Below are 21,648 nucleotides of genomic sequence, written 5' to 3'. Positions count from 1 at the left end.
GGGGGGGGGGGGGGGGGAAGCCTCCATGGCCGATTGGAGGTGCCAGTGACGCTTCACCTGATGCCCCCACTCTCTGGCTGGCACCTGCAGGTGGGGCACCGGCACTTCTGCCTGCCCATCGCCCAAGCAGGGACTGCTGCCTGTCAGGGGGTGCATATGCACTCCCTATGTGTCACCACTGAAGAAATGTATCATTTCTCAAGAACAAATAACACTGCTTGGCCTGAATCTAAGATGTGGGAGAGTAGAAAGCAGCAGTTAAAAGAATATTGATTCCTCCCTCCCCCCCCCCCCCCCCCAGCCCCTTGCAAAATCGCACATTTCATTGAGTTAGAAGGGAAGAGTTATTGCCCTTTCCTGGCAGACTTTTGGAAGTAAGGTCTATTCTTGATTGGTAGCTTCCCCTTTCACATCCACTTAACTTGTTATGGCGATTTTGTGTTGCAACAGTCTTGTTCTTGGCTATTTTAAGTGAAGCATGTTTTAGACTCTGTAGTCTCTTAAGTTTTTACACCAGCAGACTAATTATCTTGCATGCTGGAATGGGCGTGTAAAAATCAAAGTGATTTCAAGCCTTGCAAGGATGCATGAAGAAAAATTATCAGTTGTGACCATTGAGAGGCGCTAAGGGTTGCTGGTGGTAAACTGATTGTTGATCAGGCAGATTAGGACTCCCTGTAGGGAGTGCTATGGGAATTCTGACCTAAATGGTAGTTTTACATTTTGAAAATGAATGCAGCCTGTGAAATAGATATGCAGTTCCAGGTAGGTTTTATAGCATATGTAACTTCTCTCCTTGAAGATGAGAAAGTAAGGTGAGGAGCATGAACAGACCAGAAGCTAGAATAGAACAAAGTGAGCATTGCAGGGAAATGGAAACAAGAGGAAGTAATATTACTGAATAGCTGCTGAATGTCTCAGGGTAAAGGGTTACAGTGAAGTTATAGTGTGTGAATGTGTAAATAAAGAGGTCTACTGGAGAATTCTGAAAAGGCTGAAATCTGGATGGAATTCAAGTAGCGTGTGATGTGGCTAATGCATAAAGTAAGCAGTTCAGCAGAGCGAGTAAAGTATGAGTAAGTTCAGACTAAATTGTGAAGGCAGCTGGCTCACAGATTTGTACTTGGAAATTCAATGTTGTGTAGGCAACTGACAAATTCAGCCTGAGAAAGAGGTGGCTATACTACAGAAAAAAAAAAAACGGTCACTTTACATCTAGCTTCCCTACTCAGCCAGTTTGTCTAGCTTTACATCAGCACCATTAAGAAATATGTGCATCATCATCATTTAATTAGAAGTGACCCCAGCCACAAAACCCTCTAATCATCTAAAAACTTGACTTGGCCAAGCAGACAACACTGAAGAAGTTTTACAGCAAATTGTTGTGTGAGAGAAACTAATTCAGTGTGGCATTGTGGCTCATAATATTTCAAAAATTGCCCATTTTGAGGCCCCTCGAAGTGTATGATCTACAGTGCTAAGTAGTAGGGCCAGCCAGTTTAAAGACATGTAGGGCTAAGGCCTTGTCTACTAACAGATTTCGAATAACAATATTGGTTTTGGGTGTGTGTTCTTGCTGAAACAGTTAAATCAGTACAACCCCTATAATAGAGGCATAGTTGTATCAGTATAATAAAGGTACCTTTTGCTGTTCTAGTCTATTCCTCTTCCCTCCAGGAATAGTTATACCAGCATAGGGCACTTTTTTACTGATAACCGTATACAACGTGAACACTAATTATTGTATGCAACAAGGATATATAGTTAACAATACACCTTGTTTGGTGGCAAAGCGCAAGTCATCTGCTCGCAACATTTCTGAATTTTATATATGTATGCATACCTGGTTTCTTTGATATCTGGAGCTTTACTTGGAAACGTTACTTCCAAACCTGCAGTTGGGCAAGCTTGCCTTTTCTCTAACCAATTTGGAAGAGGTTTATTTATAGTTAAATGACTTGTCCTGAAACAGTGACGTCTTGGTTTTCCTTGTAGCTTCCATTTTCAGGATCCCTCTTTTAAATGCAATACACTATCATAACTTTGCCCAGTAGAGGACAGGATAGGCTGCCCCATTCATTCATTCTGAAGATCATCTGTTGGGGTACAGTAGAGAGCGTACATGTCTGTCAGAACTGTTTGCTCTCCATAGGTCACACAAAGTTGTCTTTAACCAAATATAAAGAAGCTCCTCCTTTGATGACTTTATTTTGTTATTGCTTAGCAAAAGGAAAAATATCCTTTTTTGTTAAGGTGCTGTCAGGCAGGGAGGAGATGACAAACAAACTTAAGAAAAATTAGCACAGTGTGCACCCGGTTACTCTCCAGAGTAAATAGCATAGGTACTTACCAAGCTTTGATTGCTTTCTTTTATAGTTAGCTTGCTGTCTTGAAGAGGGAAGACCATTTTTAACCCCTGATTACATAAAGAGATTCAGCTGTGCTGATTAACTCTTTCCAACTTAAGAACCTGCTTGCTTTCAACTTCAGTCAGCCAGTGGGGGAAACCTACCCAAGTTGACTAGTTGGGGTGTATCATCAAAAGCCACACATCCCCTGCAGCAATAATTGGCCTCAGTCCCCTAGTTTCTTGAAACCCTTCACACAATACAGAAACGCACACTGTAATAATTGTCATACTGTATCACCATTTAGTTTACTGCTTCCTTTAAGTGATGAAACTGGACTGGGGAGGTAAGTCCAGAGGTGCTGTTCTCTAGCCTGTCCCAGATAGTATTGGATTTTTCATCCAGGAAAAAAATTCAGGAAACTAGGTAGAGACTATTTCCTGTCATGTAAATATAAGACCAGTGGGGGTTTTTTTCAGGCTTTCGTATTTTCTGTGAATTACTTTGATTAGTGATTAAGTCTAGGATGTAGCTTAACATCCAACATGCTAATTATTAGTGATTTTACAGCTAAGATACCTTAGGCTCGCATCTTTCAATGAATTCTTTACAAGTAGGCTCCCTTTGACTTTGGATTGCTTTCTTGGTCCTAATTCACCAAAGTGTATATATGTATATATCTAACCAATCTTTATATAGAACTATTGATATATCTCGCATGGAAGAAATTGTAAAGGCAGTTGAGGGTGAAATAGACAAAGATTGGTTAGAGCTGTTTCTTAACAGAGCAGAGGAGCTGGTGAGAGGTGGAAAAGATGAGGTAAAAGGGTTTCTTGAAACTTTCCTTTTTTAGATGGACTCTCTTCCGTGTTGGCTTATGGCCAAAGATTACTCTTTAAAATACAGTTTTCTCTAAGGAGGAAAGCAAAAATTACTGTCACTGGTAGCACAGACTAACATGAAATCGAATTCCTGTTTCTCTTAAGTAGCTGCAGGATGAAAATATTTTGAGAGTTGAACTTTGACATTTAAATTACCCTCATTAAAAAGTGCTTCAAGGGGATTTAATAAAAATTTAGTTTTCATATAAATGAGTTATCATCAGTTGAAAATCCTGCTCTACACATGTGCAGTACATTTCTAACTTTAAGCACACACCTGTCAGTTGAACAGTTGGAGACAGCTAGAGGATGCGTGCATGAGTAGCTGACTTGGTTATGCCCCCAGTTTTTTAGCTTGCAGATAGGTTCCAACTGACCTGATTCAATTTCTGGGGATAATAGAGCCTACTATAATGTAAGCCTAAAAGTCAGAACTCCCCAAATTCTTTCCCCTTCTCATCTTCCACTTGCTGCTCTTAACTACCTGTTTGGTGGTACTTGCTTGTTTAACAGAATCTCACACCATTTCTGTTGGGTGACAGGCAGATACTGACGTCATATTATAGACCTGGCAGATGACATTAGCAGAGATTTAAAGCCAAAACTTTCAGAGGCATTCACTGGGTTTTTGGTTTTTAAGTTTTGGGGTGGTTGGTTTTTTTGCATAAAAAACATGCCTGATTTTCAAAGGTGCTAAGAGTCTCCAGTATAGATGTGTTCCTACATAGTAAGTATAGACCTGAAGATAGTCTGAATTCTGCTTTAGTAATAATGGATATTTAAAAACTGAGACAAATGTCACGATTTTTTACTTCTGTCTGATTAATGGGAGAATGCTCTCCCATGAGTTGGACATGATTAAGTGATAGATTAGATTATATAAAAAGGACTTTAAATAGTCTTGAAAAAATGGAGTAACTACTTTGAACTGAAGTTATTGGATTAAATAGTTCATTAGGAAAACACTACTATAACTTTCCTGTAAAATATTTCTCTAAAGGTTTATTAACTAATCATGGGTTTTTATTTGTTTGTTTGTTTTTTTTGTTTTGTCCCCTTGGTAACAGTATTTGATGATGGGGATGAGAAGACTCTTAGACGCTCTTCCCTTTGTCTGAAAGGAGAGAGGCATTTTGCTGAAAGTGAAGTAAGTATTTGGCATCAAACTGAATGCATTGTAAAATACACAACTCTGTCTTAAAAAAAAGAATTAAGAACAGTTTCTCTCTTCTGAATTACATCTGTTTTATTAGAACCTCAGCGTTTAGGAGGTCAGATAGTGATACTGCCAGGTAGTGACCATGCAAACGTAATCCACTAAATCCAGTTTATTCCTTTTTTTTGACACCAAGGACTAAGTTTTGAGAATGTGACTTTGCCAAACTTATGGAAGTTACCTGAACTTTCTAGTGAAATGGACATAACATATATTTTTCACATGATGGTATTCCATTCTGTGGATTAGTTTAATTTTACTGTAGACTGTTTACTTAAAATTATCTGAAAAATTGGATTAAAAAAAAGAAAATGTAATGTTTTTAGTTTCTCACACAATTACATTGTTTGGGAAATTGATGCAAATGACCATGTCTGATTTGTAAATATTGTTGTATTAGCTAACGAGCTTGACATATTTATACAGCTCCATGTTTGCTGGAAGTACGTTGGACTCTGTATAAATGCATAGCTGTGAGATGGAAAAAAGGCTGTGCACTTACCCAGAGAATGCACTTAACCAAACCTAATGTAAATGAGTGGGGGTCAACCTTTTCAGTAGGCAGGCCACAAATGAACCCTGCACTTCACTAAGATTCCCTTCCTCTGTCTAATCTGCTCTGCTTTCTGCTCACTACTCTGTGCTCCTTGCACAAACTTCTGCTCTGCTTTCTGCTTTCTGCCTCTGTGATATGCAGTATGCACAGAGGCTGTCTGTACTGTTTGTGGCACTCAGGGCAAGTTGGCCACCCCTTACGTAAACAGTGCTTAAGAAGTAAATAAGGCTCTCAGAGGTAGTGTTGGCTTTCCTAATTTTCAAGGTTTCAGTTGTCTCTTTCAGGGTTGCTGTAAGAAGCCTTGAAAAGGAAGAAAGTGAGCACCTGTGAAACTACTCAACCCCTGTTCTGAATATTTCTAATAGGCCTTTGAGAGTTGCTTCCTCTTCACTGTTTCTGGAGCAGTTACAGGGAATAGGCTCCACAGAAGGGAGTTAGTTACAGTTTGTAATGTAATTGTACTCTGGTTAGCTGATACTAGGTACACAGGGAGGCTGAAAAATGGCATACACTTAACCAATGTGCAGATAATTGGAGTCTGTTACAGTTTCAGCAACAGGCAACAAATTTGGAGTGGCATTGTATTCTGCGGTTCAGTGAATTATATGCATACTGTATAAGTGTATAATGGGGACATGCTGTACTTGGTAGGCCGTTGTTACCTGATATTTAAATAATTTTTTTTGCAGAAGTCTTTTCATATTAGTTTGGAGTTTTAATCTGAATATTTTATACCTATAAAATATGTCTTTGCAACAATTTTCTAATCAGTTGAAATCTCAGGTCTGACTTCTATTTTGGCTTATTATATAAAACTGTCTGGATTGATGGACAAGCGGATAGACAGTTGTTTGCAAGCATGCTAATGTATTACAGGTTTTTGAGGAGGGTTCTGCTCAGTAAGAAACTTCTATATATGTTTTACTCCAAGTTAACATGTTGCCCATTTGTTATAAAAAAAAATGTATCTTGTATTGCAACTGAGGTGCTTAGATGCCCTCTGGTGTGAGTATCTGTAAGTCGACCAAAAATTCCACATGTCAGTGCTGAAAGCTAGGCTTCTAGATGTTTGTATATGGATTTAAGTAGAAGTTGTCTAACTTCAAGATACTGAATAACTGTTACTCCCCTGGATTTTTTAGTGTTTAAGGAATCTAGCAGTTCTGAAAGTCTGGCTGCTTATATTTAAATACATTAACATTGTTTAAAGAACATTGATTTGAAAATTTTGGCCAACACTGTGGCTCTCCCTTCCTGTTGGCTGGACAAGAATGTTTATCCATTCAGATTATTCCATCTGAGCATTTGGCATTTTCCCATAAGTCACTTTATATATGATTCCTCGCGTCCAGTTGCCAATGGGGTACTTAATCTGCCATTCCACAAATTTGGTTCATGATGGACATTCCATTTGTAGTTACCAAAATATGATATCCTGTATCTGGTTTCTTTATTAGGTAGAACTATCCTGTTGCTGTTGTCCTATTTATTATTGTGTGTGTCTGTAATTTCCATTGCAGTCACCCATAAATGGGTACTTACTTTCTAGTTAAAAAACAAAACCAAACCAGCTTCTTTGGTTGTACCGATTCCGGTTTCACCCACATGCAGGAGTGTTTATATGAATTTCACATTTTTTAAATCATGAAGCATTGATATTGGTGAGAGAGTTTCAGTTGTACTTTCACATCTTTGTTGGTATTTGTTTGCTTGTATTTAAACAACAGTAAAAGTTTGCCTAGGAAAAGTATTGGTGCCCTAAAAGCCAAATGCATTTAAAATTGTGAATGATTACCTGTAGCAACCTCTCCAGAAGACTGCATATTCCAGAGACTTGCTGTAGGAGATTCTGGTAGTCTTGGATCATTTCTTTCAGCCCCAGAGAAGGTCTAAATTGAGAGATTTCATCCTTCCCACATGATACCTGCTTTTCTAAATAGAACTGTTCCAAAATCATCCTCCTCTTTCCAAGAACATAAGCAGTATTTTGTCAGTAGCTGATAAGAATGTTAACATCTTCATTTAGTTCTGAGGTCCCTGGTGGGTTGCCTTGCTATTTTCAGTTTTACTGGATGAGAGGGACCTTTGTTCCCTGAAGTGTATAATTGGCATGTATGTCTGAGGATATTTCAGAGGCAGAATGTTCATCCTCTAGCAGTGGTAAAGGAGTATGTCATATCACTCTGTCAGTATTTCTGCCAGATTTTTAGTTCCTCTTTACTGGCAAGCAGCTTACTGGTAGGGCCTTGGAGATGATTGTGGGTTGGAGGTTAGTTGTTGTAAAATTATTTTTTGTAAGATTTGTCTGTTTTAAAACAGTTCTGGCTCTGCTCATCAGACCATTATCAAGATTTTCCAGTTGCCAGATATGTTCTGCAAAGTCCACGCAAACAAAGATTTGGTGTAAACTCTTGGAAAAGAACTGGTATGTGTAATTTTAATGAGTTTAATGTTTTTGTCAACAGACTCTAGATCAGCTCCCACTCACCAACCCTGAACATTTTGGTACTCCTGTCATAGGAAAGAAAACAAATAGAGGAAGGAGATCTAATCATATGTAAGTGAAATGTCTGTTACATCACTTGCTTCAGCTCTGTATTTATTTCCCCTTTTATATTGTTGTCTTAATTCCAGCAGTTCTAGTATATTTTGCGTTTCTGAATATTATTAAAATGCTCAGTTAGTAGTATGAAAGTGACATTATTCTAAACTTTTAAGTGAAAGTCAGGAAATAAGTTTCCTAGTATTGTTGTGCAAGAATTGCAATGAGTGCAGAAGTGTGTTGTTTTTTTTCCAGCTTCAGTATTCACTGTGCATAGGAATTTTTAGAAAGAAAGAAAAGAGCATACTAAATACAGATCATTCAATTGACTTCCCTGTAGTAGGATACCAGCACCATTTTTGAATACCATTGTTATAAATATGTTGGTGTCTAACTGTGGTTGGAAAAATGTTTAAAACAGGTGTGACATGGGCTTTCATCAGCTCACATGATATCTTTAGATTATTTTCATAATTCTATTTGGAACTTCGTCTTCCTGAAGTCAGTGCACTGTATTTGTAATAAAATTCAACATTGAAGAATGAACTGCAGCTACAAACTGCAGATATGATGGCTAGACTTCCCATAGATCCAAAGTGCTTGAAGGTCATGATCTGCAGAAAGTCTGTATGAAATACTGCGCTGAATACGTCCCTTTTTCGTTTGGGTGAGCACAAGTTGTTAGCACAGTTATGGGAAGGGTAATGTGGTTGCACTTTCCACTTAGCATTGATTGTACTTGTTGGATTGGTTCTGCGATAATAGGGTTCAGTATTTTGTGCTGTGTAAATACATTTGGCAGTTTTAGTACTGACTGAAGAAATTCCAACATTGAGAAGGCTATCATCGTTTGTACTTCAGCCTTCCTCTTCAACAATGTTCTTCAGGGAAAAGAAAAGGAAAATCTCTGCAGATTTCAGACTACACAATTGACTATATGGTTCTACTATAAATCATGCTCCTTGGGAGTAGAGCAAAACATCCTGTACCACAAGAGGAAAAGTAAAACCAAGTAGTATGGAAATTGATTTTTTTTAATTTAGAATTTTGAAGAGTCTTACCATTCTGTTTAGCCACTGTACCATTTTTAAACCGTAAATATGCTAATTCCTGACCTCTTCAGGAATAAATTTAGTAATTAAGGCTGTATTTCATGAGAATACAGTAGAAGTCGCATTCATTCAGACAAGTATGCAAGAGTGCATTAAAGTAGGAATGTTTTCCCTGTGCCCTAAATTTTTTTGGGTGGTAAATATACTTTTCCTATCCATTTTTCTCCCACTGCAATCTCCCCTTCTCCTTTGTATTTTTAAGAGCTTGCAGCTTGGGTTATGTATTTGCACTGGTATGGCAGACGACGGTCCAGATAGATAGTTCTTTGAATACAATTTAAGTTCAGAGTCAGCCTAATTTCACTTGAACCCAAACCACTGCTCTGCATCCTGAGTATGTGGGGGATAATGGATTGTTTTCCCTTTTACCTGCTGACATGTAGCAGTCACTGATGCACTTTCCTTAGTTTCTCTGGCTAGAACTTTGTTTTTCCCAGATGTTTCTCTGGGACATACAACAGTCACAGCAGAGATAGCTTCCTCTGATTTTCTTCTTGTCATCAACACTGCCAGAACTGAAATCATGAAAAGACAGATTGCACACATGTTCTGAGGGTGAGTTGGGCTGTCATGATTTTTCCCCTAACCCAGTGTTACTTTTCTTCCTGAATGCTGACTAGTCTGACTAAAAAAGGTGGGATTGAGGCTTCTTTTTCTTTTTCTAGAAGTTTCCCAAATCTCAGAAATTACCTGAAATATTTTCTTTAAAAATTGATTTATGCAGATGCATTCAGAATTTTTCCTATGACCTTCATGTCACAAGTAAATTATCCATTGGGATTCTGTACCTATAAACAAGCACATTTTTATATATGTACTAGAATTCTGTTGATTCACAAGGGTTTAGATTCTTTCTAAACTACTGGAGCTAAATTAATCCCTAGTGTTGCCTCTGTTGCCTACCTTGGCACTATACAAATGATGAATTGGAGCAATTAACTTCGAAAAATCTAACATGCGCTGAATATCCTCCTTGTTTTCAGAGGGCAAGCTCTATTATCATTAGCTAAATTTGTTGATTAGAAGAGTACTGTTTGCAGAAAATAGGAAAATTGGACAGTTATTAAAGGTTAAATGGCAGATTCATTTTACAGTTTTGCTATGTCCTGTGAAACTTAGTAATAAAGTACTCAGGATACTATCTGAGAGCTTCATAAGAAATTTAAGGTAGCTTCACTTCACCTCTGTGAACTAGGAAAGTATTATTATCCTAAATTTACAAGTGAAAAACTGGGACCCTGAGTGAAAAAGCAGTTTGTCCACTGTCATATAGGAAGTCTGGCAGAACTGTGATCTTCTGAATCTCAGACCAGTCTGTGACTAAATCAGGTTGATTTTGAAGTTTTCCTTCTTTGTAGAGGGTAGTGGTTTGAGAGAAGAATGAAGAGCTTTAAAGTGATAAGATTCATTATGTTCTATGACTTTTAGCTGTTATGCTGCAGTGATGAAGATTCAGGTGAGACTGAATTCTTTGGAGATTTTTTGGAGCCTTTTCTGTTTTTTTAAATTCTATAAAAATCTCTAGAATTTAACCATTTCAGATGTTTGTTATCCTTTCCATACATTTGTTTTAGAATATTCTCTTTGAATGCTCTTTAATTAACAATTAAATGTTAAGTATCTCTTCTCCTTTCCCCGTTTAGCCCTGAGGAAGAATCTTCATCCTCTTCCAGCGATGAAGATGAAGATGATAGGAAACAAACTGATGAACTGTTAGGAAAAGTTGTGTGTGTAGATTCCTACAGTGTAGATAAAAAGAAGGCTGTCTGGTTTCCAGCCTTGGTGAGTATTTCACTTCTATGTTGTAAATCATTTAAACTGATCTTTTATAAACATTGAAAGCAAAGATCTTGTGCTTTCTTTTGGTCAAGCTTGAGTCGCTGGCAGCCACTACAGAGTTGAGCCTAGTATGTTTCTTCGAATTAAATAGTATCATAATGGTCAAGAGAAACTTTTTATATAAAGAAAAGTTTGTTTATTAAAAAGCAGTTCCAAACATGACTGTAATTTTCCAACCAATTGTCTTAATTTCATCAGAATAACTTGTGTTAATTAGGGCTCATTGCTTATTAGCTAATACCAGTGTTTTTTAACTTGATTGTAATTATTTTGTTTCAATCCCAAAAATCCTTAAGGGCAATAGTATAAGAAAGGAGATGGGAGGGAAATGAATAATCAAAAGACATCTTAGTTCTCTTATTCAAATGTATAAATACTTGAAGCTGAGATCAGATACTTACCTGCTTTTTGGTGGTAAAAAACAACCAGTAAATAGGATCATTAATAATTTCTTTTGAGATGCTGAAGTAGGTTTCTTGACTTAAACAAACAGGGGATCTGTATGAATTGAATAAGTGTCTTCCATAATATTTCTGGATAAATGAAGAGATATTTCAGTGTTATTTTTAAGGAAATTAGCTAATTAAGTAGCAACAAATTATTTAAATACCCATTTTTGTGCACACCTAAAAAAAATAGTGTGGCTGAAGTCTTTTTCTTTCTTTCCAGCAAGAAGGCCTCTGTTCTCCTTCTTTTGAAAAGCTGCTGTACTGCATCATCAGCCCAGTTAAGTCTCCAGTGACTGCAGTAGCTATTATACTCTGCTCTCATTCTGAGAACTTTTTACCTCTCGCCTTGTGTGGCTTGCAGTGCGGTTCAGTGGCTTTCCAAGGGGAATGCAGAACTTCCTGTTTAGAAGTGGGAGTTGGCTGCTTTTATAACATGAAAAAGGGAAGAATACATAGCAATGAGTGCTCTGTCAGTGAGTGGTAGCTTTAGAACTTTAAAATGACAGGTAAGAAATAAAATATGTTCCTTGACTGAAAGATGTAGTTAGTTTCTGTGAGAGATCAGCAGCCTACTGGTCAGTACCTTGCATGGCAGTTAGTTGTGTCATGTTTGAACTACCTGTGTCCCTTTAGTTGGTCAGGGCTTCTTGAAAAGCCTAGCCGATTCCTTTGGCAGCCTCTTGTCAGGAATGAGTTTGTCTGATGATTGAAAGTAATATTCAAGGCTTCTAGAAATTAAGACCTTTGAGACTGACAAGCTTATTGATGAGTTTTTCTCAGGTACTTGGTGATGGCAGGAGACATGGTTCTTTTGTCTTTCTCTTGGAAGTTGAAATAGTTTTGTTCTTTTTATTGAAATAAACAAAATAATTTATAATTCTTTGACCTGAAGATTAAACATCTAAGATGTCTAGCAGTATTCTTCAATTGCCATATCTCTCATAGATATTGGGGCAAGGGAGAAGCTTTCAATATTTTTATAATTTAAGAATAAAACTTCCTTGTCACAGTTCCCTAAAACCAGACATTTTTTAATCTTCTAGGTCAGCTTTTCTCAACCCGCAGATTGCAAGAATATGTGAAAGGGTCATGAACAAACGTTAAAAATGGATTCTCCTTTTAAAGGAGAAAAATATGGGAAACCATGGTTTTTCCCTTGCGGGTGGCACAGCTCCCCCTTCTCCCAAACACTGGGGGGAGGGGGCAGTGGGTCAGGAGTGAGGGGCACTGGGTTGGGACTGGCCATTGATGTTTACAGATGTGTTCTGGTACAAAAAGGCTGAGAACCACTGATCTAGGTGATTAGTCTGAGAAAATAAATAACATTAGACAAACAATAACATGGTGTTTTCTCTGTTTACCAAACGGTCTGGGCCCAGGCAGAAATCTTTGATAAAGTAAGCTCTGTTCTGTTTCATTGGGCAAAATGAAAACTTTTGTGCAACACCCTTGGTTCACACAGGCTATTTTCAAAGTTTTCTGCCACTTTAGGCAGAGATTCGTTTACCAAAAGCTCTGTTGCTCTGAGATGACACCATATGCTACCCTTTCTAATTTTAAGGGTCTGTCTGTAATGCATCTGGATTGTTCTTAAACCAGTTTCTACAATGGCACTTGTGCCAGTTGGTATCTGGAGAAACATATATAGATGTCGGGGAGGGTTGACAGAAAGAATCCCTTTGTATTAAGGTACAGAGGGGGAAAACATAAGTCTTGGAGGAAATGCTGAAGGTGGTCCAAATTTGACAGCTGTAGGATGTCCAGATTAGATGAGTTTTAAGTGATATTTGGTTATATGGGAAAGATTCAGGTTCTTTGGAATTAGTCTGACATAATGAAAAGATCATTCTTGCCCTTGGATATAGAGCTTACATTTTACATGTGCTGTACTACTGTGTGACCTTTCCTAAGGTAAGATTGTAAGAAAGTAGAACATCAAACGTATGAAATTATGAGACACAATAGCAGAGCAATTAAGCCCAGTACATTTACTTAAGCTCTTTTTAAAAATGTTTATGGGTTCTCTCCCTTCCCTTCTCCCCCTTCCAAAAGATCGTCTCCTATTAAAATACCAAGTTAGCTGTACATGATGAATTGTATTAGTCAGAATGACCATTTTGCATGCTTGTGAGCAAATTAAATCATACTCCCTCATGCTAAACGATGTGAATTCCAGCATATCTTTACCCATATACTCAGCTTGATATCATAATGTGTTGTCTGGACACAAAGCTTAAATGCATTGTTGTTTCTATAATGCTATGCTATGCATATTCAGGGCACTATGTAAACCTTAACTCTCAAAACAATCCCTGTCCAATTAGGAGATTCGGCCATAGACTAAACCGGCAGCTGATAAGTCTGTTGGGGTTGGGGGAGGAGAGGGATTGGGGCTGGGATAAGCTGCCCAGCCGGGGCAGGGGATGCATTACTTGGGGAAGGGGGCAGTGGGGTGGGGTGCGGGATGCGGACGCAGCAGTGCTGGAAGCTGGGGCTCTGCCCTGCTTCCATCCAGGGTCAGCAGTGCCTGCACCATGTCCTCCCTGTATCCACTGGGCAAGCAGCAGCAGAGCAGAGCCCCTGTGGCTCCCCACCTCGGGGCAGAGGCAGGCACAGCTGGAGGAGCCACAGGAGAAGCCCCCATGGCTGCACTGCCTGGCCCCATCCCCCGCCAGGCCCAGCCTAGTCTGGGCACTTCATTTAAAAAAAAAAAAAAAGCCCGCACTCACAGCTGCAGCAGCGACAATTAGGGCCTCTGGGCGCTCATGGCAGAGCCCCCCTGTGTAGCAGGGGGCAGCAGGGATCGCCCTCCTCACTTGTCACTTGTGTGGGAGCTGCCCCATGGCATGAGTGCAGCTCAGCTCAGCAGGGTGCCACATGCTGTCTGGGAGCTGGGGCAGATCCACCTGTCAGCTGGAGCTCCTGGTTCAATTCCCCAGCTTGCTGATCATTCCCCCAGCTCTTCCTGGGGGGTGCAGCTCCCAGATCTGCACATGGGGTTTCAGCAGGCTGCTGCTGCTGGCTGGGGAAGTGGCCCAGAGCACCATCACCAGCTGGCAGCAGCAGCCTGCTGTTGTCCTGCATCATCCGGGGGCCCAGGAAACTGGAAGAATATTCAGGGACCTGAACATTTCCCCAGACCCCAGCTCAATGTCATGCTGTAACATGCTGTGCTTCACACTGTTGGAGTCTAGTGCAGCTGGTGCAGAATTTAGTGATCCCCTTGTTAAACATTGTGTTTCTTTTTAAACTGATACATTAAACTCATGCTCTTTGTCCTGGGTTGGCTGCCTGTTTGTTACCAAATTGATTTCTGGGTTTGCGTTTTAACCAGTTAAATCCAAAGTGGCTTTAGAGCTGTCTGCTTCAGAGATTGATTTCCCCTCTACACTTTTCTAGGGTGGTTGCTCTTTGGTATGAGAGAGGTGGTGATTAACAGGGCCAGATACACTTGGTAATTCTTCCCCCCCTTACCAGACCCATACAGGCCAAAGTTTGTCTGCTTTTAGGGTGCTTTGTGAGGGTCAGCCTTTGCATATAAAGAAACATGGATTGAGGAGAGCTGGTTGTTATGCTTGAGTAGAAGGGTCAGCAGCCTATGGCCTGCAGGTTGGATCTGGCCTGCGAAGGGGTTGGATCTTGTCAGCATTTTACTAAGGATGTGCCAGTTCCCCAGCCATTTGATCCAGGATCTGGTTTGCTGATGGTGCACCAGTGGCCTCCATCTTCTCCAGCCTGCTGCTAGAGTCTACGTGGAGAGCTGCTGTTCCTTTCTGCAGCCTCTGCTCACCGTTGCTGGGTTTGGCGAGAGGGAAATGAGGTCAGTGAGCTGGCTGAGTTGTAAGCTGAGGCCCATGTTTGCAAAAGGTTGCTGAGCCCTGCTTTTAAGACTAGTGGCTAATTAATTTCTGTTATATTTATGTTTTCACTGGGGTTTTTATTTAGTGTATGTCTAAAAGTTTGTCATAGATGCTCAGCGTATTAGTTTTTAGGGGAAAAAACCCCCCAGTGAATAAACATATTGGTAAGAAGAACCTATCTTGTGCTTAGATTCCACTATAAAAATATCTCACTATGGTTCTCATCCTTTTAATATTTATGCACATGAAACACTTATCTCCTTGAGAAATTATTTGTAGGAGTGGTCCCTAAAGGTAAAATCCTGAGAGCTGTTCAGCAATCTTAGCTTTCACTGAAGTCATTTGGATTTAAGGAAGGTCAGCACCTAGCTTGATTAACCTCTTAAGCCATTCTTAAAATTGTTATAAATGTTCTATACATTTTTTTACATTGTTTTTGTAATCTTTTTGCAGGTGGTTTGTCCAGATTGTAGTGACGATATTGCAGTGAAAAAGGACAATATTTTAGTCCGTTCTTTTAAGGATGGCAAATTGTGAGTAGAAACATACAAATTCTCAGTTTAAAAAAATACTCAGTTCTACAAAATAAGGGGTTTAGCAGATAAAGCATTTTTCATTATTACACCAGCCTTACTCAATACTTTTCTAAGGTTTAGAAAATTTGAAAATAGATCATATATATAGTACCCTTATTCTCAGTTGTCATGGGGTGTCCTATGGCATCCATCTGGATTGTTGTCATTTTAAATTACCTTGTTATCAGTTGGCTATATGGTATTGCAGACAAGAACTGTGCTGCTGTGTGGCTTTGGAAAACAGTTTTAGAGTCTTGCTGCTTTGGTTAAAAGACAGAACCTTGTTTTAGAGAAGGTTTTGTAGTTCCAGAGACACTAGGAAAGAAGTGAGAAGCGGCTGTGAAAATAAGTAATTTTTGAAAAATTTTAAATTGAACTTGCTTTTTGGAAAGTTTCAAAGGGCACACATATTTGTCCATCTGGCCCTTTAAACTATTTCAAAGGTGTTTGAAACTAGGGGTGCACCGATAAAGATTTTCTAGGCCAATGCCAATGGCTTATTATTAACCAGCCATATTGGCCCATACCATCCAATAGCCAATTTACAGGAATGCAACACTGCAGCTTCGAGAGCAGCGTCCAGCCAGTAAATCTGTGGTGGCGGGGGTGCAGATTGGGGCCTCCGCGGTGAAAGAGGGAGTGGAGCAGGAGCAGGCACTGCCCAGATAAGGCAGTGAATGTGTGGGAGCGGGATGGAGCCACAGGTGGCTTGTTTGGGGGGCATGGGGGAGGGGGTGGGCGACTCTCCACCACTGCACATACCCCTGGGGAAGGCATGGGAGGCTTGTGCACCCTGGATTTGTGCATGGAGTGAGGGTGGGCTGCGGGCTTGGGGCCAGGGGCTGCTCTGGCCTCTCTTCGGTGGTGGGGGCTGGGCCAGGGCTGCACTCAGGGTGGGTGGCAGTGGTGCTGGGAGGGGTGACCCAGATGAGCCACCTGCGGCTCTGTCCTACTCCCACACATTCACTGCCCTGACTGGGCAGCGCCTGCCTCTGCCCTGGCCCCTGCCCCACTCCCTCCCTCACCATGGGGGCCTTGATCTGCGCCCCTACACCTTTTCCCTCCCCCTCATCCCTTCCCCCCACAGCTTTACCGGCAGGAGGTTGCTTCCAAGCTGCCTGGCTGCAGTCTTGGACATGTGTACGCTGCAGCTGCGTGTGTGTACGCTGCATTTATCATTGATATTATCAGCTACACTGGCCAAAAAAAGCCGATTGCTAATAATGTTAGTTTTCCTTTACCGGTGCCGATCTGGTATGTGGCCAATATATTAGTGCACCTCTATTTGAAACACTTCAGTCGTTACCTCTGTTCGTACTCAAAGTCAAGGTCTATAACAACCTGTTTCTTATTTGAGGCAGTAAGTTGTCACTTCCTGCAATAGTATAGAACAGGATTGTATATGACCATTTTTTTAATAAGACGGTAACATAATATTGATTAGCAAAGAGGAAGAGAGTAAAGAAAAAATAGAAAATTAGATTGTGTCTGGCTTTCAAAAGCATTATGAACTCTTAGCTGCATATCAGAAAGGGAGAAGCTCTTCCAATAGTAATGGATTCATTTTCTTCCTCTTATGACAGATTTCAGTTTTGATTAAAAATACTGTGGATATTTCTGCTTCTTGATTCAGCTTGGCAGAGTTTCTTCACAGAGGGATGTTGAAATCTGGAACAGTTTCATCATAGTTTAGTTTCCTCCTTAACTCTAGAATATGAGTTCAGAGATTGCTTCGCAATAACTGATTGAAACACATTGTTACATGTTTCTTAAGTGTAAAAGCACAATGTAGCATTGGTTGGTATTTGGTCTCTGGATACAACCACAATACAACTAACTAATAAAATGTATTGTTTCTAATTCTGCAGTCTTTTCCACTGAGAATATTTGGTGGTTTTTTTATTATTGGTTTCCTTGATGTAACGTTTTTGTTAACTCACTAAATTAACATGTGTTTCTATAATTTTCCAAAATAATACTATTATTTATAAACATACCAATCAGTAAGAATATATTTTCCTTAATATGCTAATGGATAGATACTCATGGTTCACCCAAACTATGCAAGATGGCAGACTTTTTTCACTCTGTTTATTAATAATTCACAAAGTATACATTTTATTTAACTATTAGTAACATTTGCTGAGCAAGGTATTGTCTCAGTGAAATATACTTTCCTTATCAATCAGTGGTGGCTTATTTATGTAATCATTCAAGTTTATTTCAGATTATACATATTTATGTTGACTAGCTGTTGTGTATTCTTTGACATCATCTTCCCATAATAAAATGTTATCTTTCAAAAACATGTTCTTAAAGTATCCTTTTAAAAACCTTTGCTTTATCAATGCTTTCTTAAAATTCTGTAGTGTTTCTGTCCCAAGAAAAGATGTTCGGGAAATCAGTGAGACTTCACCAAAGCCAGATGCTGTGTTAAAACAAGGTAAGAATAATCTTGGAATAAGAAAAAGCATTTATGTTTGGGAATAGGATGCGTGTATGTGGCCGGGGGTGGGGAGGGGTGTTTAATTATTATTAGTTAGTGGTATGTATTGCCCAGACATATAAGAATGCATGTTTGGCATCCTGCAAGAGTGCCAAGATACTACTTTTTCACAATGACATTTAGAACTGGAAGATGTCTGGAAGTTGTGAAGTACACTCTTTTAAAAAAACCCATTATGTGTTGCTTGTTAAACGTGAGAGCACCAGACAAAACAACTTGTAATGAATTGCACCTACTTAATATATTTCACCAGAAGATTGTCTCCTTGCAATGGACCTGCATAAACCTGCTTGTAACATGGGTAAACTTGTGATAGCCCTGAAAAATTTGCATTCTCACATTTAGCGTTGTAGACTCCTCAACAAGCTACATAATGTGGTCAAGCAGGCTGTACAAAGAAACGCACTTATTTATGACCTTTTCTTCACCCAGTTCCTACCTGTTGTTCTTGTCAGCTCTAAGGTCCTGGACAGCCATAACATTTGAAGCACTACAAAGAGTGAGTGTACAGACCTTTGTGGCTGAAAAAACACTTAAATAGTCTTAAGTGCTTCAAAAATTCATAGGAAACGAAGAACACCTTGCAAAAATAGCAGTAGTTGTTGCTGCTGGCCCAGTCCCTGCTGCACTGCCATCAATGCGACCACTGCTACTGCCCTTTGCCCACAGCATTCAAGTGCCCAACTAGATTTCTGAGCACTGCTGCATGTTATAACAATGATTTTGAGATTGTCTGGTAGAGGCACATTTGAGGGGGCCTGCATCTGTATGGCACTGAAGCACTCTGAATTTGAAGTGCTCCAAATTGGAGCAGAATTTGTAGTGCTTCAAATGTATATCCGTCTATGGCCTATATTAAATACTCTTTAGGACAGGGACTGTCTTTAAATTACGTATTCATATATTGTCCAGTACAAGGAGCCCCTGATTTATACTACAATAATGCCTTGTTGCACAAATGATAATGGTTGTAAAGAGTTTGCTATGGAATGTCTGTCGCAGAGGCCACAGACTTTACTTGCCTGAACACCTGCATAGAGGGGCAAGAAAAGAGTGTCTGTCGAGGGACATCGCTGAAATTCTGTAAATTTGAGGATGGAGGGGGGGGGTCTTGCTCTTGCCTTTCCTTCCCCCAAATTATTTTACTTTGGTTTTATAAAACAATGGGACAAGCTGATCCTCCATTCAGTTCTAATAAATGCTGGTTTCTTTGTAGCTTTTGATCAAGCCCTTGAATTCCGTAAGAACAGAACTGTTCCTGGTAATTGGAAAACAGAGTTGAAGGAGGAAAGCTCCAGCAGTGAAGCTGAAGAAGAGGAAGAAGATGAAAAAGAGAAAGAAGATAACAGCAGTGAAGAAGAGGTAAGTTAATGAGGCGTATCTGTCCAGTTCACCTCATTCCATGTACTGAGGTTTGATTTATATTTCTGATTAGGACTTGACAGCACAGGTTTTAGCACATCCCTTGCATCTTAAATATGCATCTCTCTAGGATCAAGGTCTTGTGTGCTGACACTCTATGTAGAAATCTGATTAATAGCTGCAAATAGACTAAGCAAACTATTTGTTAACACTTGCAGTCAAGGGGATGGGCTAGTGAGGACCAAAATAGGTAAAAGTTCAAAGCTGAAGGCAGAACCTAGGATCAAAGTCTTGCTTTTACTGATTCTCAAGAAAACAGTACATATCATCTGAGGCATCTTGTTGGATCTAGGCAGGGTGAAGTAGGCGGGGGAAGAGATGGGGATTGAGAGACTTGTGCATCATATTGACACTTGAAAGAAGATGAGAATGTCCCCTTGGCTATGATGTGTTCTTGTCTATGGCATACCTTCTAATTGGAGGACTGGGAAAGCCAGTGTAGTTAGAAAAATATACATGTGAATTATACCTGATGCTGGAAATAAAATGTTATGTTTAATTTGTTAGAAAGAGATCTATTATAATTTCAGCTGTAGGGCAGTTTAACACTAGTCATTATCTTTGCTAATTGTCATACAACTGTGAACACATCTGCAATTTATTTTTTCCCTGCCCTAGCATGACTGGGTTTAGTATTTATTTCTTATCTCACATTGTGAGTAATTTCTGTAAAATTTAGACAACTGCCCCATCACTGAAGTAAATAACTTTGTCCTCTGAATATATACTTCCTGACTGAAATTTTTATTCACCTCTGAGAAACAGTTAGAGGAAATGAGTTGGTTTGTGGTATAAGAAATGCTCAGACTCCTGAAGCAAATGTATATTTTATAATGTAAACAGCTGAATTTTGTAGTCTGTTCAAAGCTGGAGTGGGCTTCTCTTGCATAAATTACTTCAGCATAGGAGGGTAAAAGATTCAACCCTTCCCTAATGCAGTGGTCTAGAACACCAAGCCAGCTTGCCGTCTGAACCTTAGTTTAACTCCTGGACCATAATGCATACATTGGTACTGTACCCTTTTTCCCAGGTGGGACTTGCAGATGTGGGGGTCATGTTTCTTCATATGCAAACATTTATCTGCATTTTCATGGTATCAAATGAATGTTGAAAAAGAGCAACAAATTCATCTGGGAGGCAAAGAAAGATGCAAGTTGGTCTAATGGCGTGAACAGAAGACCACACAGGCAAATATCTCCCTGTAAAGAAAGCCTTCCTGGGGTTGTTTGACCCCAGGACTTTTTCCTGCCATGGGAAGGGGTCAGACTTGATGATCTGCTCAGGTCCCTTCTGACCCTACCAACTATGAAACTGCTGTAGGTTGATACTGCATACTGTGTAGGATGTAGGGAGTCACCGTACCTGGCTTATTTTAAGTTCACTCTCCTTAGACTGCTGAAAACTGTTGACTTCTTTAACGTTTTGCACAGTTTCAGTGAAGTCAGTTTGAGGGCACTACATGCATTAACACAGTAAATAAATTGTTTCTTGTCTTTTTGGATATGTATTTTTACTACAGCTGAAAAGCTGTTGTGAGTTTTCTTGCATTTTTTGTTCTTTAAGATGGGTAATTGTGCACACTTTTACCTTCACCTCATAGCCCTGAAGAGACAGGTGCTCTAGGAGAGGATTTTCAAGCCCAGGAAAGTTCAGGATGCATCAGCCTTTTCATAGGAGTTTTACTTGAGCTTTAGTTTCTGTACAAATTTTCACTAGAGCATCACTGGCAGAGACTGTCCAGAGGATAAACTGAAGCAGCACTGTTTTTGAGTTTGACTTAGCTAGCATGTTTCTGGCTTTACCCCTACCACTATTGAGCTTAAGCCTACTTGCACCAGACTTCCTTGAACAGGGGACATTGGAGGCACTGTGGATGGATTCCTGCTATCTGTACCCAAAGACTGATTTCTACTAGTTCAGTGTAGCAGTTTTTTGTTAGCGCAACTAGTTTTTTGTTGCATCCCTGCAACATTGACTGCTATGCAGCAGCCTCGTGTTCCCTTCCCTGGTTGGAGTTGTAGAGAAGACATTGACCTGTTTTTGTTCCAAATGACTGCTGTTCTTGTTAGCCCTTTGCCCATCCTCCCTGGATGGAGCTTTTTGGAAATTGAAGATCATGATGTTGTGGCCAGATGGTTTACAACCTTCCCCTTGGTTAGGCTCTTTGGGAGGCTACAGGTGCATGAGATGAAAACTGTCATCTATCTGTGCTCACTGCCTTCATTCCATGGTTTTCCATCCTGCTGTTCTGCCATACTCTTAGATCTGTTAACTGCAGATGGTGTCTGTTATGTTTTGTCTAAGGCATTCTTAAATAAATGACTTCAGCTGCAAATGTGGGA

General features: G+C 39.8%; 1 protein-coding gene across 4 annotated transcripts in view; it reads left to right on the top strand.

Moving 5' to 3' along the window:
• ARID4B (AT-rich interaction domain 4B) overlaps positions 1 to 21,648 on the top strand; it is a 143,016-nt gene that overhangs the window by 56,462 nt on the left and 64,906 nt on the right. For 2 of the 4 annotated variants that reach the window (XM_025213420.1, XM_025213415.1), the window contains exons 5-11: positions 4,297 to 4,376; positions 7,467 to 7,558; positions 10,299 to 10,437; positions 11,164 to 11,220; positions 15,257 to 15,336; positions 17,748 to 17,821; positions 19,101 to 19,246. In XM_025213420.1, the coding sequence (XP_025069205.1) occupies positions 4,297 to 4,376; positions 7,467 to 7,558; positions 10,299 to 10,437; positions 11,164 to 11,220; positions 15,257 to 15,336; positions 17,748 to 17,821; positions 19,101 to 19,246 (668 nt within the window). The remainder of the gene's footprint in view (positions 1 to 4,296; positions 4,377 to 7,466; positions 7,559 to 10,298; positions 10,438 to 11,163; positions 11,221 to 15,256; positions 15,337 to 17,747; positions 17,822 to 19,100; positions 19,247 to 21,648) is intronic. The other 2 variants (XM_006016345.3, XM_006016344.3) reach the window with 1 other exon arrangement.

Source organism: Alligator sinensis, unplaced genomic scaffold (genome assembly GCF_000455745.1).
Source record: "Alligator sinensis unplaced genomic scaffold, ASM45574v1 scaffold93_2, whole genome shotgun sequence".
NCBI lineage: Eukaryota > Metazoa > Chordata > Crocodylia > Alligatoridae > Alligator > Alligator sinensis.
The sequence above is the reverse complement of the archived record's forward strand: the minus strand, read 5'-3'. Positions and strand labels throughout refer to the sequence as shown.